The sequence below is a fragment of the Scomber scombrus genome, chromosome 16, assembly GCF_963691925.1.
Source record: "Scomber scombrus chromosome 16, fScoSco1.1, whole genome shotgun sequence".
In the NCBI taxonomy this organism is placed as follows: Eukaryota; Metazoa; Chordata; class Actinopteri; order Scombriformes; family Scombridae; genus Scomber; species Scomber scombrus.
This window is the reverse complement of record NC_084985.1, coordinates 23,215,890-23,234,903: the sequence shown is the minus strand read 5'-3', so window position 1 is coordinate 23,234,903 and position 19,014 is coordinate 23,215,890. Positions and strand designations below refer to the sequence as shown.

The window sequence follows — 19,014 nt, the reverse complement described above, 5'->3', positions numbered from 1 at the left end:
CACCAACACGTTGACCCAGAAGTAGATCTGCAGTAGCTACAAGAGCTAATCCAGGAGACTACGTTCTGTTATTAGTTTGGTTTGGACTCACAGACACTGTTTGAAAAGATGTATGTAAAAGTTTCATAAAAACACTTTAAGAGGCTTACCTTTTTTTCCAGAGTTTGTAGAATATGGATAGAGTAACCTGCTCACCCAGGTTAAAAATATGAGATTTTACCTTTTACGTCTATTGAGAGTTGTGTTAAAACAGATTGTTATACTCTATATATTGAATAAAAGTGTACTATTAATTGTACCGAGGTGATAAGGCTTCTCCTGTTTAAAAAAAAAAAAAGAGAATAGTTATTTAAATTTGTCATGATTTTATCATGTAAACCAGTTTGAGCATAGTATTTTGTGAAATGTGTTTTCTGTTGTGTTTTGCACTTCAGGGCTACCATACTTTAGTTTTAGAAAGTAATCCAATGAACTTTTGAACAACTGCATGCAGTATCTCCAAAACTATTGTCTTTGGGAATGTATTAGAGGTCTGCCCTGATAACAGTGTATCAGTGTTCCTGTTCACTTTAATAAAGTCAGTGAAGCAGGATAGAATCAATGAATTCATGAAACTCAAGAAACTTTTAGCTCTTGTTGAGTAAGAGAGCGGCAAACTGACCCTGTTTTTTTTTTTTTTTGTCATTGCAGTCTGTATGTTTAATGTTACAGTTACCTTGAAAGAAATGAAGCTTTGTGAAAATTTAGTCAGGAAGACTGTCTTTGGTGTTCCTCTTTCCACCCTTATCATACTCATCTTTCACACGTGCTCACTTATGTACTGATGGTGAAAGGTCAGGACATCCAGACTTGCAATACTGGTTTGGTTTCTCATTTCAGGGCAAAACTACAGCATGGACACACCTATGTCACGCGTGCAAAAGCAATTGCAGTTGGTTCAGATGTGACATGTGATCACAGCTGAGGGTAAATACCGCTCCCCTAAAATAATGAAGGCAATACAGCAAACCCCTAAAGCAGAGATTAAAAAGCAAGGTATGTCTTTTCTGGGCATGACAACATATAGCAGACAATGGATACCAGTTTATGCAGAAGTTGAAGCATCATTGTTGTCAACAGGAGTCACTGACCCAAAGCGGGCATTACAAACAAGACCCACTGCCTGACATGATCAGACCTTTTACACACACTGTGTATGGGAGGGAGGGATTTATGACATCAGCACTGTTACAGGAACAGTGGGGAATGACAGAGACCTGTAGCGAGTATTCCTGAGCAGTTTCAGACTTACTTTAAAGCAAATTTACAGGTTGATCCTTACTCAACTCGTCAATCTTCAGATCTCCATCCTCCTAAAGTTCTTACTTGCAGAGGTCAATTTTCAATAAGATTTAGGAGTTCCAAATTATGGAATGGCTTTTTCCCACCTGACAATAAACTGTTCCTCTTTAAAAAGTTATAAAAGATGCTTAAAGGAGCATTTAACTGCTGCTTTGTGACTGCTTTTCTCCATGCATTCTTGTCAGTATTTTATTTGTGTCACTCATAGTTGCCATGTATCATTTTGTCATTGTTGTATTCTTCAGAGAATCAGCAGTGACAATGGCACACGTTTTGTAAACAAAGTCCTAAAGTCAGTAGGAGAATACCTGGTTATTGATATGAAATACCACTCTGCTCGTCATCCTAAGAATGCAGGTGCAGTGGAAAGAGATAATGGCAGTCTGAAAAAACAAACTCATGAAGATACAGCTGGACACAAGCATTATCTCTGGTACTCATGCAAATGAGAGCCAGACAGTGAAGCAGAAACATATTGAGTCCCTTTGAAATACTCTTCGCTCAACACGGCGATTAGGCCCCAGAGCAGACCACTCCCAACCACTGACTTGTGTGAAGATTAAATGTTGCGTTATTGTGCAAACCTCTCTTTTACACTTTCTGATATTCACAGAAAGGTGAAAGGGTGGTAGTGAAGACGAACAAGGTACACAGGACCATATCAAGAACAGCTGGTGACCGAAACTGCAGTGAAAATACCTGAGAGCAAACTGGATTTACACCAGCCACTGCAGAAGAGTCAAACTGTCAACAGATATCTACTCTGTGCGAGACTGACGCCTAGTTTCAGTTGACGTGTTAACACCTACCATGAGGGGGGGTTGACTCAAAAATCTTTGCCAGAGGTGAGGGTGTTGACAAAGTAACAACACTAGAGTGACTGATTATTGTACTGCCTATCCTATTAACACATAAACAATCATGGGAAAGCAACTCCCATGGCAATGACAAGCAGGCGGGAAAACGTAGAGCTGTGAAATCACACTGAAAGAAACTTGAAACTAAGTGAGGTTACCTGTGGTATCAATATTTTAAATTATTCAAAGTTAAGTTATGTATGTGCAGCAGCACAGGGTAGAACATGGGTGTACCCACTGCCCTATTCAGCATGAAACATTGAAAAGGAATAACTGTGTGGAGTGTGTGATTGATATTACTGAGCAATGTATTTTTCTGTGATTGGCTCCTAAATAATAACTGAGCCCGTTCTTTCCTCCCCATCTGCCCTGCACGCTGGAAACAACCATCATCCAAAAGTCACTGAGCTCCCCCACCTCCTTTGAATCATATCATCTGCGAGTCTGACTGATATGTGCCGGGTCCAGGCTGCAATACTGATACCAATAATGTTCTCCCCCAGGAAAATTCAGGGACCTATGGAGTTCAGGTAGGCTTCTCAATCCCTGTGATGACAGGTAACAGAAGAATGGTTAAACTGGTGAGAAATAAAAAGGGTTCAATTAAATCTGCCAATTTATTGAGTATAGCATGTCAACCTCGAAATATACCAGTGTCTCCTGTTATTTCCACAAGGTTATCTCTACTTAATATCAGATCACTAGTCAACAAATCACTGTTAGTTAATGACGTCATTATGACCTATGATCTTTTACTTCTTAGTGAAACATGGCTGACTGAAACAGTTCAGCATCTAAAACCATCAACATGCTGTCTTGACACAATGCCATCAGACTTTTTTTAAACTATTGTGAACTCTGTCCAAACAGATTTGCGACAAATAATAAATAGCTCACTTCAATCAGGCACGTTTCCTAAACCTCTCAAAGTGGCTGGCATTAAGCCACTCTTAAAAAAGAGAACGCTGGATGCTTGCATGTTAACCAACTACAGACCTATCTCAAATCTTCCTTTTATAGCCAAGATCGTTGAGAAAGTTGTTTTTAATCAACTCAAAAAATTATTGAACTCCAGTGGCCTTTTTAACAAATTTCAATGAGGCTTCTGACATCACCACAGTACAGAAACAGCTCTTATTAGAGTGTTAAATGACATAAGGTTGAACACTGACTCAGGCAAGGTGTCAGTTCTGGTTGGATCTCAATGCTGTGTTTGACACTGTGGATCACAGTATACTGTTGAACAGGTTGGAAACTTGGGCAGGACTCAGCGGAACAGTCCTATAATGGTTTAGGTCCTACTTGGAGGAGAAGGCGTTATTTTGTGACCATTGGAAGTTATGAATCTGATCAAGTGGCTATGACATGTGGAGTTCCTCAGTGGTCAGTTCTTGGACCCCTTCTGTTCAGTCTATATATGCTGCCTTTGGGTCAAATTCTGCAGAACTCTAATGTAGACTATCACAGTTATGCAGATGACACACAGATATACCTAGTAGAGGTTAACTCGGGTACAAAATGAGAGACCCGAACCCTAACGGACCCGTGAAATGTGTTCCGATGTCCGAGATAATTTATGCCCAACCCCATAAAAAGGATGAATAATTGTTGTAACTGTACCTTGTCTGAAAGGACAGACTGCCACACGTAATGCACTTCACAGCGCCAACTTTCTTATCATTTTTATCCACTATTAGAACACAGGTGGCCCAGACAGAAGAGGTACCTGTAGGTTTATCCTCTTTGTATTTGTTTTCTTTGCGTTTGGCTTTTACCTCGCTCAGGGCATCATCCATGTTGTTTCGTGCTGTCTGGCCTCAGCCTGCCAGGCATGCGCAGTTTGACTTTTTAGGCTGACTGACCCGAGTCAGACCCGTACTCGGTGTCTCTCGGGTTTTCCACTTTTAGCAAACAGATCCGGGACCCGAGGTTGTAAAATCCAATCTGAACTGGAACCTATTTGACTACGGAAAAAATGTACCCGGACCCGTACGGGTCTCGGGTCGGGGCCGGGTAATTTCGGTTGGCCCGATCCGAGTTAACCTCTAATACCTAGCACTGTCCCCAGATGACTACAGTCCAATACAGTCATTGTGTCACTGTTTAGAGCAAGTAACAAATTGGATGAACCAAAATTTCCTTCAATTAAATCAGAACAAAACTGAGGTCATTGTTTTTGGCAATAAAGAGAAGAGGATTGCTGTCAGTAAACATCTCGAGTCAGTCTCTAAAAACTAGGGACCAATTCCAAAACCTTGGCGTGCTGATAGACTCAGATCTGACCTTCAGCAGTCATATCAAATCAATCACCAAAATAGCCTTCTATCAGCTTAAGAACATATCCAGAGTGAAGGGTTTTATGTCCCAAACAGATTCATGCTTTCATCTCCAGTAGACTCGACTACTGTAACGGTCTTCTGACTGGACTCCCACAAAAAAACATTAAACAGCTGCGGCTCATTCAGAACACTGCAGCTCGAGTTTTAACCAGAACAAAGAGATCAGAGCACATTACTCCAGTTATAAAGTCTTTACACTGGCTCCCAGTCAGCTATAGAATAGATTTTAAAGTCTACAAATCACTAAATGGTTTAGGTCCAGAATACACGAATGACATGTTAGTAGAATATAAACCCAGTAGGGCTCTGAGATCTACTGACTCAGGTCAGATAATGGAGCCCAGAGTTCAAACTAAACATGGTGAAGCAGCTTTTAGCTGTTATGCTGCACACAACTGGAACAAACTACCAGCAGAACTGAAATCAGCCCCAACTGTGAACATTTTTAAATCCAGGTTAAAAACACTCTTTTGCTGTGCTTATGATTGATCTCTTTTAAAACACTTTACATTTTAATCTTTTATTTGCACTGTATGTCCTTTTAATGATTTTAAAGCAAATCATTATTTTATGCTGCAAACTTATATTTAATGCTCTATTCTATTCTAGTCTAGTTTTTATTTTTTATGTACTATTATTTTTGTATTATTAGTGGGGGGATTTTGTTTTTAATTGTATGTTTTAAATGTTTCCATGTTTTTACTATTATTGGGTTTTATTTTTATTTTTTCAAATAGTATGTTTTTATGTTTTTTGTTTCCAATTTTTACTGTTAAATGTCTGTTTTATGTAAAGCACATTGAGTTGTCCCTGGGTATGAAATGCGCTATATAAATAAAGCTGCCGTGACTTGCTTTGCATTCAGTGTTGTTAGCCCCGCCCTGCTCCATATGTGTTCCCCAGCCAATCAGCTCTCAGCCTGCCTTGTGTCTTTCGACCTTTTTCTTGTTATTTCAGTTTGAATTTACTTTAATGTTTTAATCCTTTGTTCTGCTTTGTTAGGTCAGTTTAGTCAGAATGAATTATGGCTTGTACGGCCCCTCATAGTTTTCCTCTGCCTGCACTCAAGCCTAAATAAACAGTCATTCTTCTGTTTATTCTGGCTGCTGCTACCTGCATTTGGGTTAATCTCCTGCTGCTCTTCCTAACAGCCTCAGACATGCTGAAATCACACCTACCCATGCTTACCAAACACCATCACTCAACTGTTACTGCAGTACCTGGGTCATTGCTTTAAATTCTTACAAAAGATCTTGATGACGTGACCTCCATCAGAGAACTAAGACACAACAATGAAACAATGACCAATGCTCACAGTTATACCTGTTCATGAACTGTTGAGTGCATACAAGCAGGAAGATTTTTTTTTTTAGTTTTTTTTTTTTTTTTTTTTACATCTGATATAACTGCAGCTACAAACAAAACACAACACAAAACTGTCCAGAAAAGTCCACCCCCACCCTATAGACCCAATAAATCAATTCTATCAGCTTCCTGATTCCTTTACAGATTACTGATTGCTGCTGCATATGGCGTTATTTTTGTCACATTAAGGAGCACATACTTTATATTTTGAACAGAAAACATTATTAAAATGAGCAACAAAAACGTGTCCTATGTGCACTCATTTCTGTCCCCATGTTGGCTCAATCTATGCCATGACAGACCCTCACTCACAGCCTTTCTGCTCTTTCAACATCTCATACAGTTACCACTGCAGCCACAAAACCAGCCAATCACACACTGTGAGGAAACAATTCTGATTGGATGATTTGCATCCAATCAGGCTGCTTCCACAAAAAGCAAGCTACGGATTTCGCAAAACAATAGCCTAGCTAAGGATAATTGAAGAGAGATGAGTCAAAATCGTTTTATATCAGCCAATGGCTTGAGAAATGTAGCAATATGGCCTAAAAATGCCACAGCACGATAATAGGTTACACTTCTAATTAATAGAGACTTTTGAATGTTCTTCATCTACATAAGTGTTTGTTATCATTTTCTCTAACGTTCTTTGAAAATCCTTTCTTGATCATTTGATCTTTTACCACCCAATTTCAATATTAATCAAGACTGCTTTGTTCCATTTCTACCTATTGGGTAAAAACCCACCTTTTACAACAACAAAATCCTGCATACTGTGCCTCGCTGTGTGGTCTCTAAGTGGGTGCTGCAAAAGAGGTTCACATGTATACAGTATGTGAGCAAACAGAACTGAAACAAGAGGCATAACTTTTTTTGAGATGAGTTTTTTTATTATTAGTATTAGATAAAATATAAAAACCTTTTATCTCCCACCCTCATACTTCAATTTGCTGAACAGATCTTCCCCATACCCAGCAAACAGTCTCTAAATAATTAAGTCAACATTATCACAGGAAACTAATAAACAAAACCCGCACAGGTCATACAGCTGCTTGGATGCACACACTCAAAAAACATTTTAGAATTATCTGATAGTCCCAATCTAACCTATCTTCACTCTTTGGCCCTGTTTACACCTGGCATTAACAGGTGGGTGATCAAGTGTAAATGGCATGCCTTTTGTAGTGTAAATGCTAATGCGTCCTGACAAAAAGTATTATAAAAATTGTATAATTGTATGCATCGATTGAGTCATAACCCCAAATTGTGCAAATCGAATTTCGTAGGAGTCTGTGCAGCCAATTACCATGTGTTAACGTTTCACATTTTTGGCACCCTCTAGTGGCAGAATACTCCAGGCCTTTGTAGTGAAGCTCAGACCTAGCATCCAAAGACATGCACCATGGTTGGTTACAATAGGTTGCACTAATTTTGATTTCTGAGCGTTTATGTAAAATTTAACTTAAAGACATGGGTATAAAAATGTATAATTTCAAAATGGTCAAACTCACTTTTAATAATGCATTAAAGACGTAAGTAACATTTAAGACCCATTTTTATCCATAAAAATTCCCAAAAAAAGAAAAACAAATCATTAAAAACTGAGTGAACGTAAGATTTGCATGTTGATGTTACACAGGCTGATAGTTTACACATGCATCATTTAAGTTTTCTTCATTTCATGGAACATTAGTGTATGTATAAATTAAAGTAGCACTTTTACACAGCACAGTTCGATAGTTATGTACATGTGATGATATAAAGATGATTTAAAAGTATGAGGAGTACCAGTCAAAAGTTTAAACACACCTTCCCATTCACTTGAATGAGAAAGTGTGTCCAAAATCATCGGCCTGCTAGCTTAGCCCAGGTGATTTTGATATATCTAATGTTTCTTGACTAATAGCCTCTCAGAGATCTCTCCTCAGTCCTTGGAGATAAAATAAGAGAGTTGGGATGGATGACAGAATGGTGATTTGGAACAACTTCCAGTTGAGGCAAGGAGGGGGGAGTGAGGAAACATCAAATCAGAGACTTGAGATGAACCTACTCAGGTAATCATAGCTGCCTGTTGAGTCTTAAGGTCTTGGCTTCATAGCTTTCTTTTGGTTTGGAAATAATTTGCTGTCAAGGTTTGAATACCTTAAAGATCAATACCCTCCATAAAAACTGAGGGTTTTTTGCTTAGCTAGCTGCAGGATAATATCATACTCATGTGATCCAGGATGAAGTCCAGTTTTGAACTTTTTGTTTTCAAGTTCTTCAAAGTAATGACTCCAGTTTCCATCGTCATCTGCTCCATAACCAAACACATGGACCTGGGAAATCAAAATGAACACATATTAAGCCAATTACGTAGTCTGAAGCTAAAATGTTAAGAAGTCGACAGGAGAATGTAAAGCAGAGGCCTGATTGAATTGATTTTATTTTCAATTGAACTTCCCAGAACCAGCTACAGCATGTCCACCATTCCCTGACAATGACCTACTGTGGGCATGCAAATTATGGTTAGATATTGTTCCCCATTTCTCAAACTAATTTCACAGCCCCAGATTATAACACACATAATTCATTTTGGAGGGCTATGATGAATGCACTGTGTTGTTAACTTTGAATTTGTTCAGTTACTTGCAGAAAAATGAGAGTTTAGGAGAATCTCACTGAACAGTACAAGATGTATTTGTGTTTTCCATCAATCATCTGTTATTTCCAACTGCCAATCAGTAGTGTGATAGAGCATATACAAGATAATTAACCTTAAAAAATGTACTCACTTCATCACAAATTTGCAGTGCAAGAATCACTGCCATAAAGCCGGTGGATGGATAGCCGCCCTTCTTTTCAAGCCAGATTTCATGAACATACCTCATGAAAGCTGGATTGGTCACCATCACCTGTGATGAATTGAAAATTAACCTTCAAACTTATTTTTTATACAGTTTATTGGTAAATGGATTCAAAATACTACTCACCAAATCTTTGTTAGCTTTGATGGTGGATTTAATTGGCGCATATGACCTGTTGGCAAATATCATGAAATGTTACATTCAATATAAAAGACCCCCTTTACACCTCACATTAAAATGCATTTTGGGAGATCAGACTGCAGTTGGATAGTGCTTGACCACATGAAAGTACAGGTGTAAATGCATCTAAAACACACTGAGGATGCATTCTGATCCAACTAGCCAAACCAACTCCGAAGGTGGGTAGGGACACATTGTGACTACACTGAACAGTGTTTAATGCAATTGTGTTGTCAGTCCACATACAACTATCCATCAATCCATCCATCTATCTATTCATCTGTCCTCTAGCTCCTCTTGTGGGACCCCAAGGTGTTCTCAGGCCAGAGGGGATATGTAATCACCAGCATGTTCTGGGTCAGCCTGGTCTCCTAGAGCAGTGGCTCTACTCCCGACTGTCTCAACAAGTATTGGGCAAATTGTCATGCAATTTAGAAAGACACATTTTTAAATGTTCCTAATACTTTAGTTTATGCCTATATACCTGTTAAGTAATGATATCCCCATCATTCTCACTAAAGTTCATGGTTAAAATGGGTAACACTGTACCAAGAAAACAGTACAACCTAACAAAGACACTCTGGTTGCTGCAAGCTATTTCTGTTTACATCAGATACTGTACTTACTTAATGCAAATATTTATCTCAAAGTCTTTGGCAGTCATAACAAAAAGCAACACAGGCATGTGACTGGCTGTTGCTTTTATCTGAATGAGCCAATCAGATAATCCCTTATCTGTCTCCTGTTTGCTTTGATGGACAGCCAAAAGACACAAATTAAAGAACCATTATGATATAAAATATTTTGATGACTTTATGATAATTAATTCATTAAATATTGAACACCTCAGGTGTCCATACAGATGGGGACAAATGCTTACATGATTAGTCCATTAGAATAAGACTCACCTTCCAGAAAATCCTGTACTGAAGGCCTTGATGAGCCACTCAAGATCTTGTATCTTAAATGCAAACAGCACGAGATGAGTGGAGTTATCCAGGTCCATGGCACTCTCTGGATACATGATACGATGAGTTGTTTTGGTACCAACATCTGCCTCGTAGCCTTTGGTATGACCTTTGTTTATTCTAAATAGTACAGGGAGATGATTTGAATTCATATTATATAGACAACTCTTCTCATTGGCAGAAATACTTTAAACATTAAACTTTCAGGTAAGATAATAAGATTTACCTTATAACAACATCATGGAAATCTATCAGAGGTCCATAATGTGATCCCCTCAAATTACCAGAATTGCCCACCACAGCACAAGTCCTGCAGCGATCAGATCTGGACTCTATCAGATCTGGACTGGGTGGAAACATCTGAAACAACCTTTCCACTGTTGTTCTGTAGGTGCTGTAATCACGTCTTTCCAACTGTAAACGCTGATACACATATCAACACAAACTGTTGTTAGACCAGTTCTGAGTTTTACGTGAGCAAACTGGCATACAGGAAAAAAATGTTCACTCCCTACCACCGAATGAATAACGAATGAGCAACTCTTTTCATGACAAATTACCTTCCACCAGTTGAAAGCATCCTCTGGGAGACTGTAGTTTGCTGACAAAAATGGTTGAACAGCTTGGTCTAAATGCTGCATAAGCCATGGGTCTTCCTCTGTCAGACATGTGTCACAGGCACAGCGGTTTCTGTACTGCAGCTGGGGGAATCCAGGCATTGATCCCCTCAATAACAGACAGAGACCAGTGATGCACAGCAGCTCAACAAGCACCATCAACTTGGAATTGATCCTGATTGTGTGATGGTTGTGATTGAAAAATCGTTTCATTCTGCAGACAAAGTGTGTGTTGCAATAAATAAGTGAGTGTACAATCATAAATAAAGAAATAATTATTTCCAGCTATTATCAATTATCAAAGCTCACAACATGAACTCAAGTCAGAATGACTGCTTGAGGACTGAGTATTAATGCAAGTAATAATTGTATCTTGACTTTGCATCATGAAAATCACATTAAAAAATATATGTATTCTAAATGTATTATTACTACTACTACTACTACTACTACTACTACTACTACTACTACTACTACTACCACTACTACTACTGCATCTACTACTAGTACTAATAATAACAATGATAATAATGATACTAATGATAATGATAATAAGTTTATTTTTATTTTTTCTTCCAATTGGCAGTAAGCTTAGGCTATACTTCAACTGTAGCATTGGTGATTTTGGACAGATTATTCAATGCACCTTTTAGTCAAATATCTATATATTGATAAATAATATAATATACAGTATATAAATATAAATAATGTTGTCAAATATCTCCTCACAGTCTGCTAGCTGTCCATTCTGTGTATACAGAATTCAGTGTTAATACAAAATGGTCAGTGCATATTTGTGTTGCATATTTTCGTGTCTCCTCCCGCTAATTCACTGTACATGCATGCAAAAACCTGAAACGGACCTACAGTCATTGACTTCAGACCTGTTTTTCTTGCCTTGTTGCTATGCCAGCAATGCGCCTGGCCACACCTCATTTTGAGAGTAAGTCTGTCTTTAATATAGGGTATTTTTGGTCATTATTTAAATTCAAACCCAAATAGCAATTTAAAGAGATGGGACATTGAAAAAGCTCATTTAAAATGTAAAATGATCATTTAAAAATGGAAAGTCACTTTTTTGTTGTTGTTTTTTAAGTGAAATTGTATTCGTATTGTACTAATTTGTAGTAATGTAGTAAAATAATCTACAAAATAAAATCTTTTGAATTTCATTCCTAAACATTTTCTATTTGGACATTTCATTTTAATCCTAACCAAAAATCTCCTCTATTATCTCTGTCGTGTTGTCAGTGGGCAACTGTTAAAATCACACAAATAGTATCCCGCTGTAGCTACATGTGTTTTATCTTATTAACCGTATCTATGAATCAACAAACATTGTACATGAAAACTATTTTAATTGAGTACATTTCTGCTGTCAGTCAGCCTGCTGAAGGCCGTCTGTCCTCTCAGCTGACTGACGGCTGTTTCACGTACAGAGACGCTGAATGCAGCTCAAGTGAGAAGTTGCGAAGCCGCAGTGAAACTGACATTTTGGATGGACTGTTGTGCTCATATGAGATGATTTTTTTTTTCAACTGTTCACGACAAGATGAGATAGGAACAGAAGTGACTCATCACTCTGGATTGTCTCACATTTCTCTTTTGGTCAGCAGAGCTTCTGAAGGTTCACTAAATGAGGGCTGTATTTGTTTGGGTGTTTAGTTCAAATATCAACAATCTTTCTCCAGGACTGACTCTACCTTTAAATTATAAACATAATATATGTAACATCTCTGAAAATCATGATCATATTCATTCAAATGTCATGCAGTTCATAATGATGTTTAAAATAAAAAATATATGTTTTTTCTTACCTGATCAGAGTGTAAATCCGCCTCTAGTCCAGTTATACAGAGTAAACGTGGAGACTATTGTAGTTTAACGTCAGACAGTCTGAGTAATGATGAGCAGCTTCAAGTGCCAATTATTACCTTTACATAATTTCCAGGAAGAAGATTCCACAGTTGTATCATCCGTGGTGAAGAGGTGCGGATAATGCACAGATGTCCGAGATCCGGGAATTATGATGAGATGGAAACATGTTCTGGGCAAATTTCCAGATGTTTATTTAAATTCTGCCATGATATTAGGCAGATGAGAATATATTCGGGACGGGATCGACAGCTTTGGGTAAAACCTTTAGTAAAAAACTCTTTTAGATGTTTTGTATACTTCACCAATCCTAACACACAAATATTAGTTTCCTACTTTGTTGTTGTGATCTCTTTTAACAATGTCCAAGCAACAACGTGCCACAGCGCGTCTGTGCTTCTTGAGAGCGCTCTACTTGTGTGTTCTGACACAGATATGCCAGACCTGGGGCGGAAATTCCACTTGGGACAGGGAGAAGATACCCATTCCCTCACACACTCTCTCTCTCTCTCTCACACACACACACACGCGCATTTCAAATTATTGTTTGTGTTCACCACACATTGAAATTTGTTCATTAATTTTTAACCTCTGCGGTGTAACACACAAACAGTCTGCTTCCAGGAAAGTCGCGTGCGGAAAATTTCGAAAACATAAAAATGAAACGTCAACAGCAGCAGCAGATGAGGGGACATTTAAGGGAACCCGAACTTACATTGTTGAGCGACCGATCCTCCGTTTTTTCCACTTGTTACTGTTATACAACCTTTATTTCATTTATGACAAAATAGCAAAGGGAAAGCTGTTATCTATTTGTGAAAATGCAATAAAGGCAGATTTGACTTCTTTTTTTTTCATAATTATGTAGAACACTTTAGACCAGGTCCAGATAGAAAACCACTATACCTAAATCTGGACTAGATTATCTCAGAGGGGCCAAAGTCTAAAACACAGTTTCAGATTTGTGGTCTACATATCAAAATAAGCAGTGAAATCTGCTCTAAATGCAATATTGTGAAAGTTTATAATTTTTTGGGTGGAGGTTTTGAATAAGAATACAATTTAGGGTTTTTCTGCCTCTCCTTGGACTGTATATTATTTGTTTGTTTTGTTTTGTTGTCATTTTCAATGTTAACTTGTGTAAAATAAAATAAATTAAACTAAACTAAAAACCATTGTCAGCCAGTTATTTTGCACAAACAGCAGAATTCGTGGCTTTAAGAAAAGCATATGAGTAGGCTGAAAGCAAGACAGTTAACATATACACAGACTCACAACATGCTTTCGGAGTCTAGCACAACTTTGGAGCATTGTGGAAACTTTAGGGTTCCTAACATCCACAGGTAAACTGATTGCACATCACAAGTTAGTGTCTGTATTGCTTGAGGCTATCCAACTGCCAAAAAACCATTGCTGTTTGCAAATGTGAGGCACATACAAACCAAAACCAACAATCTCACACCAAAAGCAGATTTACAGGAGCTGCAGACCAGAGCCAGTCTACAGGAAGTGGCATTCACGAGCAAGGACCACACCACCAATGAGATACGTTTGACAAATTTATTAACAAGATTTTGAATGAATCGTTTGTGCTCTTAATGCGGTGTGGGGAGGCCGTATGAAGGATCCGCTGCTGCGGCCTGGCAACGAGAACCCCCTTGGAACCTATGAGAAAGGAGAGAAGAACAGAAAGAGAGGGCGGGGGGTGGGGGAACTCGAATACGAGAGCGAAAGAGGGGGAAGAGGGGTTAGGCTGGTTTATATAGGACCCGGAAGGGGTGTAATTGGGGTGTTTTTCCCGCTCCTAAAACTGCGCTTCATAAGCTTCGATTCAAGAGCAAGGACCACACCACCAATGAGATACGTTTGACAAATTTATTAACAAGATTTAGGATAGTTATGGTGACGAACTAGGACAACATGTGTTACGTTGAACTTGTGAAAGGGCGTTGCTAATGAAATGGTCGAAGCGACGAGAGGACGACGTGTAGCTTAAGTTGAACGTATGAAAGGGACATTTATAAGGAAATTATCGAAGTGACGAGATAGGACAACGTGTAGCTTACGTTGAACGTATGAAAGGGAGTTGATAAGGAAATGGTAGAAGTGACGAGATAGGACGACGTGTACGTTGAACGTATGAAAGGGGCTTTGATAAATGAACGGAGTGATGATAGAAAGAAATGTAGGTTACGTTGAATGTGTGAAAGGAGCTGGATAGTGAATGGTCGTAGTGACGGGATAGAACGACAGGTAGGTTACATTAAACGTTTGAAAGGGTGTGGTCTCAGCTGGCCATTTGGCGGAGAGCTATCATCCACCATGGAACCCCAAAATTGGCTTGCATGGTTCTGTCTGATGAAGTTGCAGGAGTAGCACTTAGTGGCAATGACATACCGGTGTCACTGCCCGGGAGAGATGACTTGCAGGGATCGGTGTAGTCGAATATGGGTGATCCTGGTACCTTGATAAGGAGACATCGGTGCCCGATGTTCCCGTTGGTACGAAGTTCTGTGGTTGGACATATAAACTGCAGGGGTTGCAGGCATCCCGGTGCCTGATGTCCATGACTAAGCGAAGCGCTGCTGTTGGATTTAAGGAAACAGCATGGGTCGCAGGCATCCCGGTGCCTGATGTCCATGACTAAGCGAAGCGCTGCTGTTGGATTTAAGGAAACAGCATGGGTCGCAGGCATCCCGGTGCCTGATGTACATGACTAAGAGGGAATGGCCTGGGTTGCTGGTATCACGGTGTCTGATGGCCCTGTCCGAGCTAAACGCTGTGGTTGTAGTGGGAAACGGTAGGGGGTGCAGATGATAAAGAAATAATTTCAGGTTAGTTGTATTTGTGATAAGTTGTGTTAGTAGCTTGCGATCCGGTGCTTTTAACGTGGACGATACAGAGAGATTTCAGTTAGCATTTGTGATAAGCTGTGTTATCACAAATGGCACGATGCGTTTAATGGCAGATGATGCCTAAAATGACGATTGACTAGATGTACTAGCAATGTGCAACCCGGTGTTCGTAATGTGCAAGTGACGTTAGAGTAGCTGCACGATAAGCTTGCAGCTGTTATATGGAAAAAGACAATGTGGAAATGATTTTAAATGAATTATGAATTCTTTACTACAAAGTAGTGGAGATGGATAACATATAATGCAGAACTGATGTCTCGTGCCATTGGTATAAATACTGACAAGTGAGTAGAATGAGTAGCGCAATACTACCTGGCCCCCACCAGGGGCGCTGTGGCCGTGGGGTTACAGGGCTCTGTGACGTCATGCGTGACGATGCGGGCAGTGATTGGCTTTGGCGAAAACCCGGAAGCGCGGGAAACCCGGTGGCTGTTGTTGCCGCCGATTAAACAATGAACCTTTAGTTTAATGTAGCTGAGGTTGATAGGGAATGCATCCTATGCAGGAATCATTGAAGGCGGGCGGCGGTTCGGTCGCTGATGTCGGGTCCGTTTGTGGATGTAAAGGCGGCCGGACAGAGGTGTGTGAGTTTGGCGTGGTGGAGAAGTACCTGGACTGTTGAAGCAGCGGAGGAGGGGAGAGTTGAAGAAGCTGCTCCAGCGGCTATGCCCGTTGCTTCCCTGGTTTTTTACCCTCGCTGGTGGAGGAAAGGAGCCGCAGATCTACCGGGAGTGTCACGTCAGGGGAGCGCGAGTTGAAAAGCCCACGAGGCCGGTATGTGCACCGCTTAGCGCCGGGACGCTCGGCTGCGGTCCGTTTTGTTAATGCAATTATGCGGGAGGTACGATCTGTTTCTGGGATGACCATGAAAGCTTGACTGAGACTGTCTGCACGTGAAACTCGAATACGAGAGCGAAAGAGGGGGAAGAGGGGTTAGGCTGGTTTATATAGGAGCCGGAAGGGGTCTAATTGGGGTGTTTTTCCCGCTCCTGAAACTGCGCTTCATAAGCTTCGATTGTGGCAAAGAAAGATGGGGTATGGTGTGGTCCCTATATTAAGTCATGTCTGCCTAATATCTGTTTCCCTTTTATGCTAAATTGGAAAAGATCATGTGTCAAGAGGTTGAAAGTCATCTGAAATACACAGATATTAGTTCACCAAAGACCTCTCAAATTACTACCAAAAATGTTGTCAACAGTGTAATTTGTGCAAAAACCAATGCAGGGAGAGGAAAGCAAATGTCTCCAAGTGCACATCCGCCACCTGAAAAGCCATTTGATCATCTCCAAATGGACTTTATTGACTTCACACCAATGAAGGTATGACACATTGTTTGTTGACTGTGTTGTCATGAGGAAGTGGGAAAATGAAATGGCAGTCTGAAAATTAATTAGGATTAAGAGACAACAATGAAATGAGGAAACAGAATATTGGCAGTTCCACCTGTTCACAAACTGATTTTTTTAATTTAGTTTTTTACACCTGACATGACACCTGCTTTATCACTGCATAATTGCAACAACCAAAACACAACACACAACTGTCCAGAAAAGTCCACCCCCACCCCATAGATCCCTATTGTAGAAGATTTCACCTTTTAGTCCCATTATCAGTACATCATTGGTCACAGTTCACGGTCTCTTGTCAACGGCCTCCCCTCAAGAGAACAATATCTTTTCATGAGGGTGTTGAAACAGAAAGTTGATTCAAGAAAGATCTCCACAAGTTTATGAATTCCTGAGCATTTTCTTTGAGTACAGTCAGTTTCAATTCTCATGAGGAAACACATTAAAAACGTCTCTATAGCAAACTGTGGTGTTGTGCTACTGCAATATGAAACAATGGATCAAGTCGGACAGCTTTCTGATTCCTTTACAGATGACTGATTGCTCTAATTGGGTTCTGCATAACTCTTTTTGAGATCAGTTTTGTATTATTATTATTATTATTACTTATATACAATAAGAGGAGATAACATAAATACCTGTATCCCCCACCCCCATACTATAGTTTGCAGAAAACCCCTTCCCTATACCCAACAAACAGTCTCAATAATTAAGTCAACATTGTCAAAGGAAACCAATAAAAACAATACAGCTTAGGTCATACAGCTGCTTGGATGCACACAAAAACCATGTTAGAAATGATCTGATTGTCCCAACTTAAACTCTCATCACTCTTTGGCCCTGTTACACCTAGCATTAACATGAGTATTGGGTAACCTGATCATGGGGCGGCTGTGGCTCAGGAGTTAGAAGAGTCGTCCACCAATTAGAAGATTGGCAGTTCGATTCCCAGCTCCTCCAGTCAACATGTCGCTGTGTCCTTGGGCAAGACACTTAACCCCAAATTGCTCCTGTTGCTGTGCCAACGGTGTGTGAATATGTATGATTGGTTAGTTTCCCTCTGATGAGCCCCTGTCATCAGTGTATGAATGGGTGAATGAGACGTAGTGTAAAAGCGCTTTGAGTGGTCATAAAGACTAGAAAAGCGCTATATAAGTACAGTCCATATACCACAACTGGACAACACTAAATACAAGTGTAAACCATATGTCTTTTATAGTGTAAATGCTAATGCATCCTGATGAATCCCAGGCATGGGCGTGACAGGAAAATACATCATCAATTCAGGATGTGGCTGTTGTTTTGGTAAACAGTTATCCCATACATGTATATTAGTTCTTGAAAAATGTGTATTAGCTCTTTGGTTTTTAGCCCACACTAAAGCAAATCTTGTGCTTGTCTATCTGATGCAATAACTGTGCCGTTTCACCTCCTTGCGGAAGTGATGTGGGCAGCAACGAAATCTCGACACAAGTGGTCAGCTCAAGACCACTCCAGATGCATAATAAAGACAGGTGTAAACAGCTGTCCAGTGTCTCAGCTGCCCAGTTGTGATTAGATTACCAGAGACGCATGTCAATGCCAGGTTTAGACAGGACCTTGGTTTGTGTACAGTCAGACATTACAAAGTAGGAGACAGGATTTTCTAATAAATAATGACATTAGTGCAAAATGACTTCTCCACTGGGAGTTTCATCACACCTCACAACCTGAGGCATTGACATCACATGTCAAAGCTTAGAACAGTTAAAAAGTTTGTCATGAAATTTGAAAAGAATCACAGTTTATTGTGTAATATTTTTGAAAATGTGCTTACAAACATTTGGATTGTATATTTGATTGATTGATTGATTTTTTTATTAACGTGTCATGCACCAGAAGTGCCCAGCCCAAGTGGGCTTACAAGACACCAAAAAAAAGGAACAAATAATAACAAATGAAAACCAGATAACAGACATTAGAGTAATTAAACATATGAACCATCCTGATGCTTTTTCCAGACTTCATATACATATTTAGCAAACTTAAAGACATTAAAGTTAAACAACCAGTCCATTTTATCATCATCAGATCACCAGAAAATTTCTGGGTTTTTAACAGACATTTCAGTTAATATTGGAGTTCTCAGTTGTATCATTTTATGCATCAACTGAGTCATGATCGTGCAAATCGAATTTTGTAGGAATCTGTGCTGCTGATTACGAGGTATAAACTTTTCACATTTTTGCAGCCCCCTTGTGGCATTATGTTTCAGGCCTCTGTAGTGAAGCTTGGACCTTGCATCCAAACATGTGCACCATGGTTGGTTAAAATAGCTCACAACAATTTTGATTTATGAGTGTTTATGTAAAGTTTAACTTAAAGA

General features: G+C 39.5%; 1 protein-coding gene across 1 annotated transcript; it reads right to left on the bottom strand.

Annotated features, from left to right (window-relative positions):
- Positions 1-7,866: 7,866 nt before the first annotated feature.
- On the bottom strand, positions 7,867-10,672 carry LOC133996702 (CMP-N-acetylneuraminate-beta-galactosamide-alpha-2,3-sialyltransferase 1-like). The gene is made up of 6 exons (XM_062436318.1): positions 10,457-10,672; positions 10,123-10,319; positions 9,837-10,016; positions 8,875-8,920; positions 8,677-8,796; positions 7,867-8,220 (listed from the first exon to the last, which is right to left on the bottom strand). Exons 1-6 carry the CDS (start codon positions 10,670-10,672, stop codon positions 8,053-8,055), a joined length of 927 nt encoding a protein of 308 aa, XP_062292302.1. The 3' UTR covers positions 7,867-8,052.
- Positions 10,673-19,014: the final 8,342 nt, after the last annotated feature.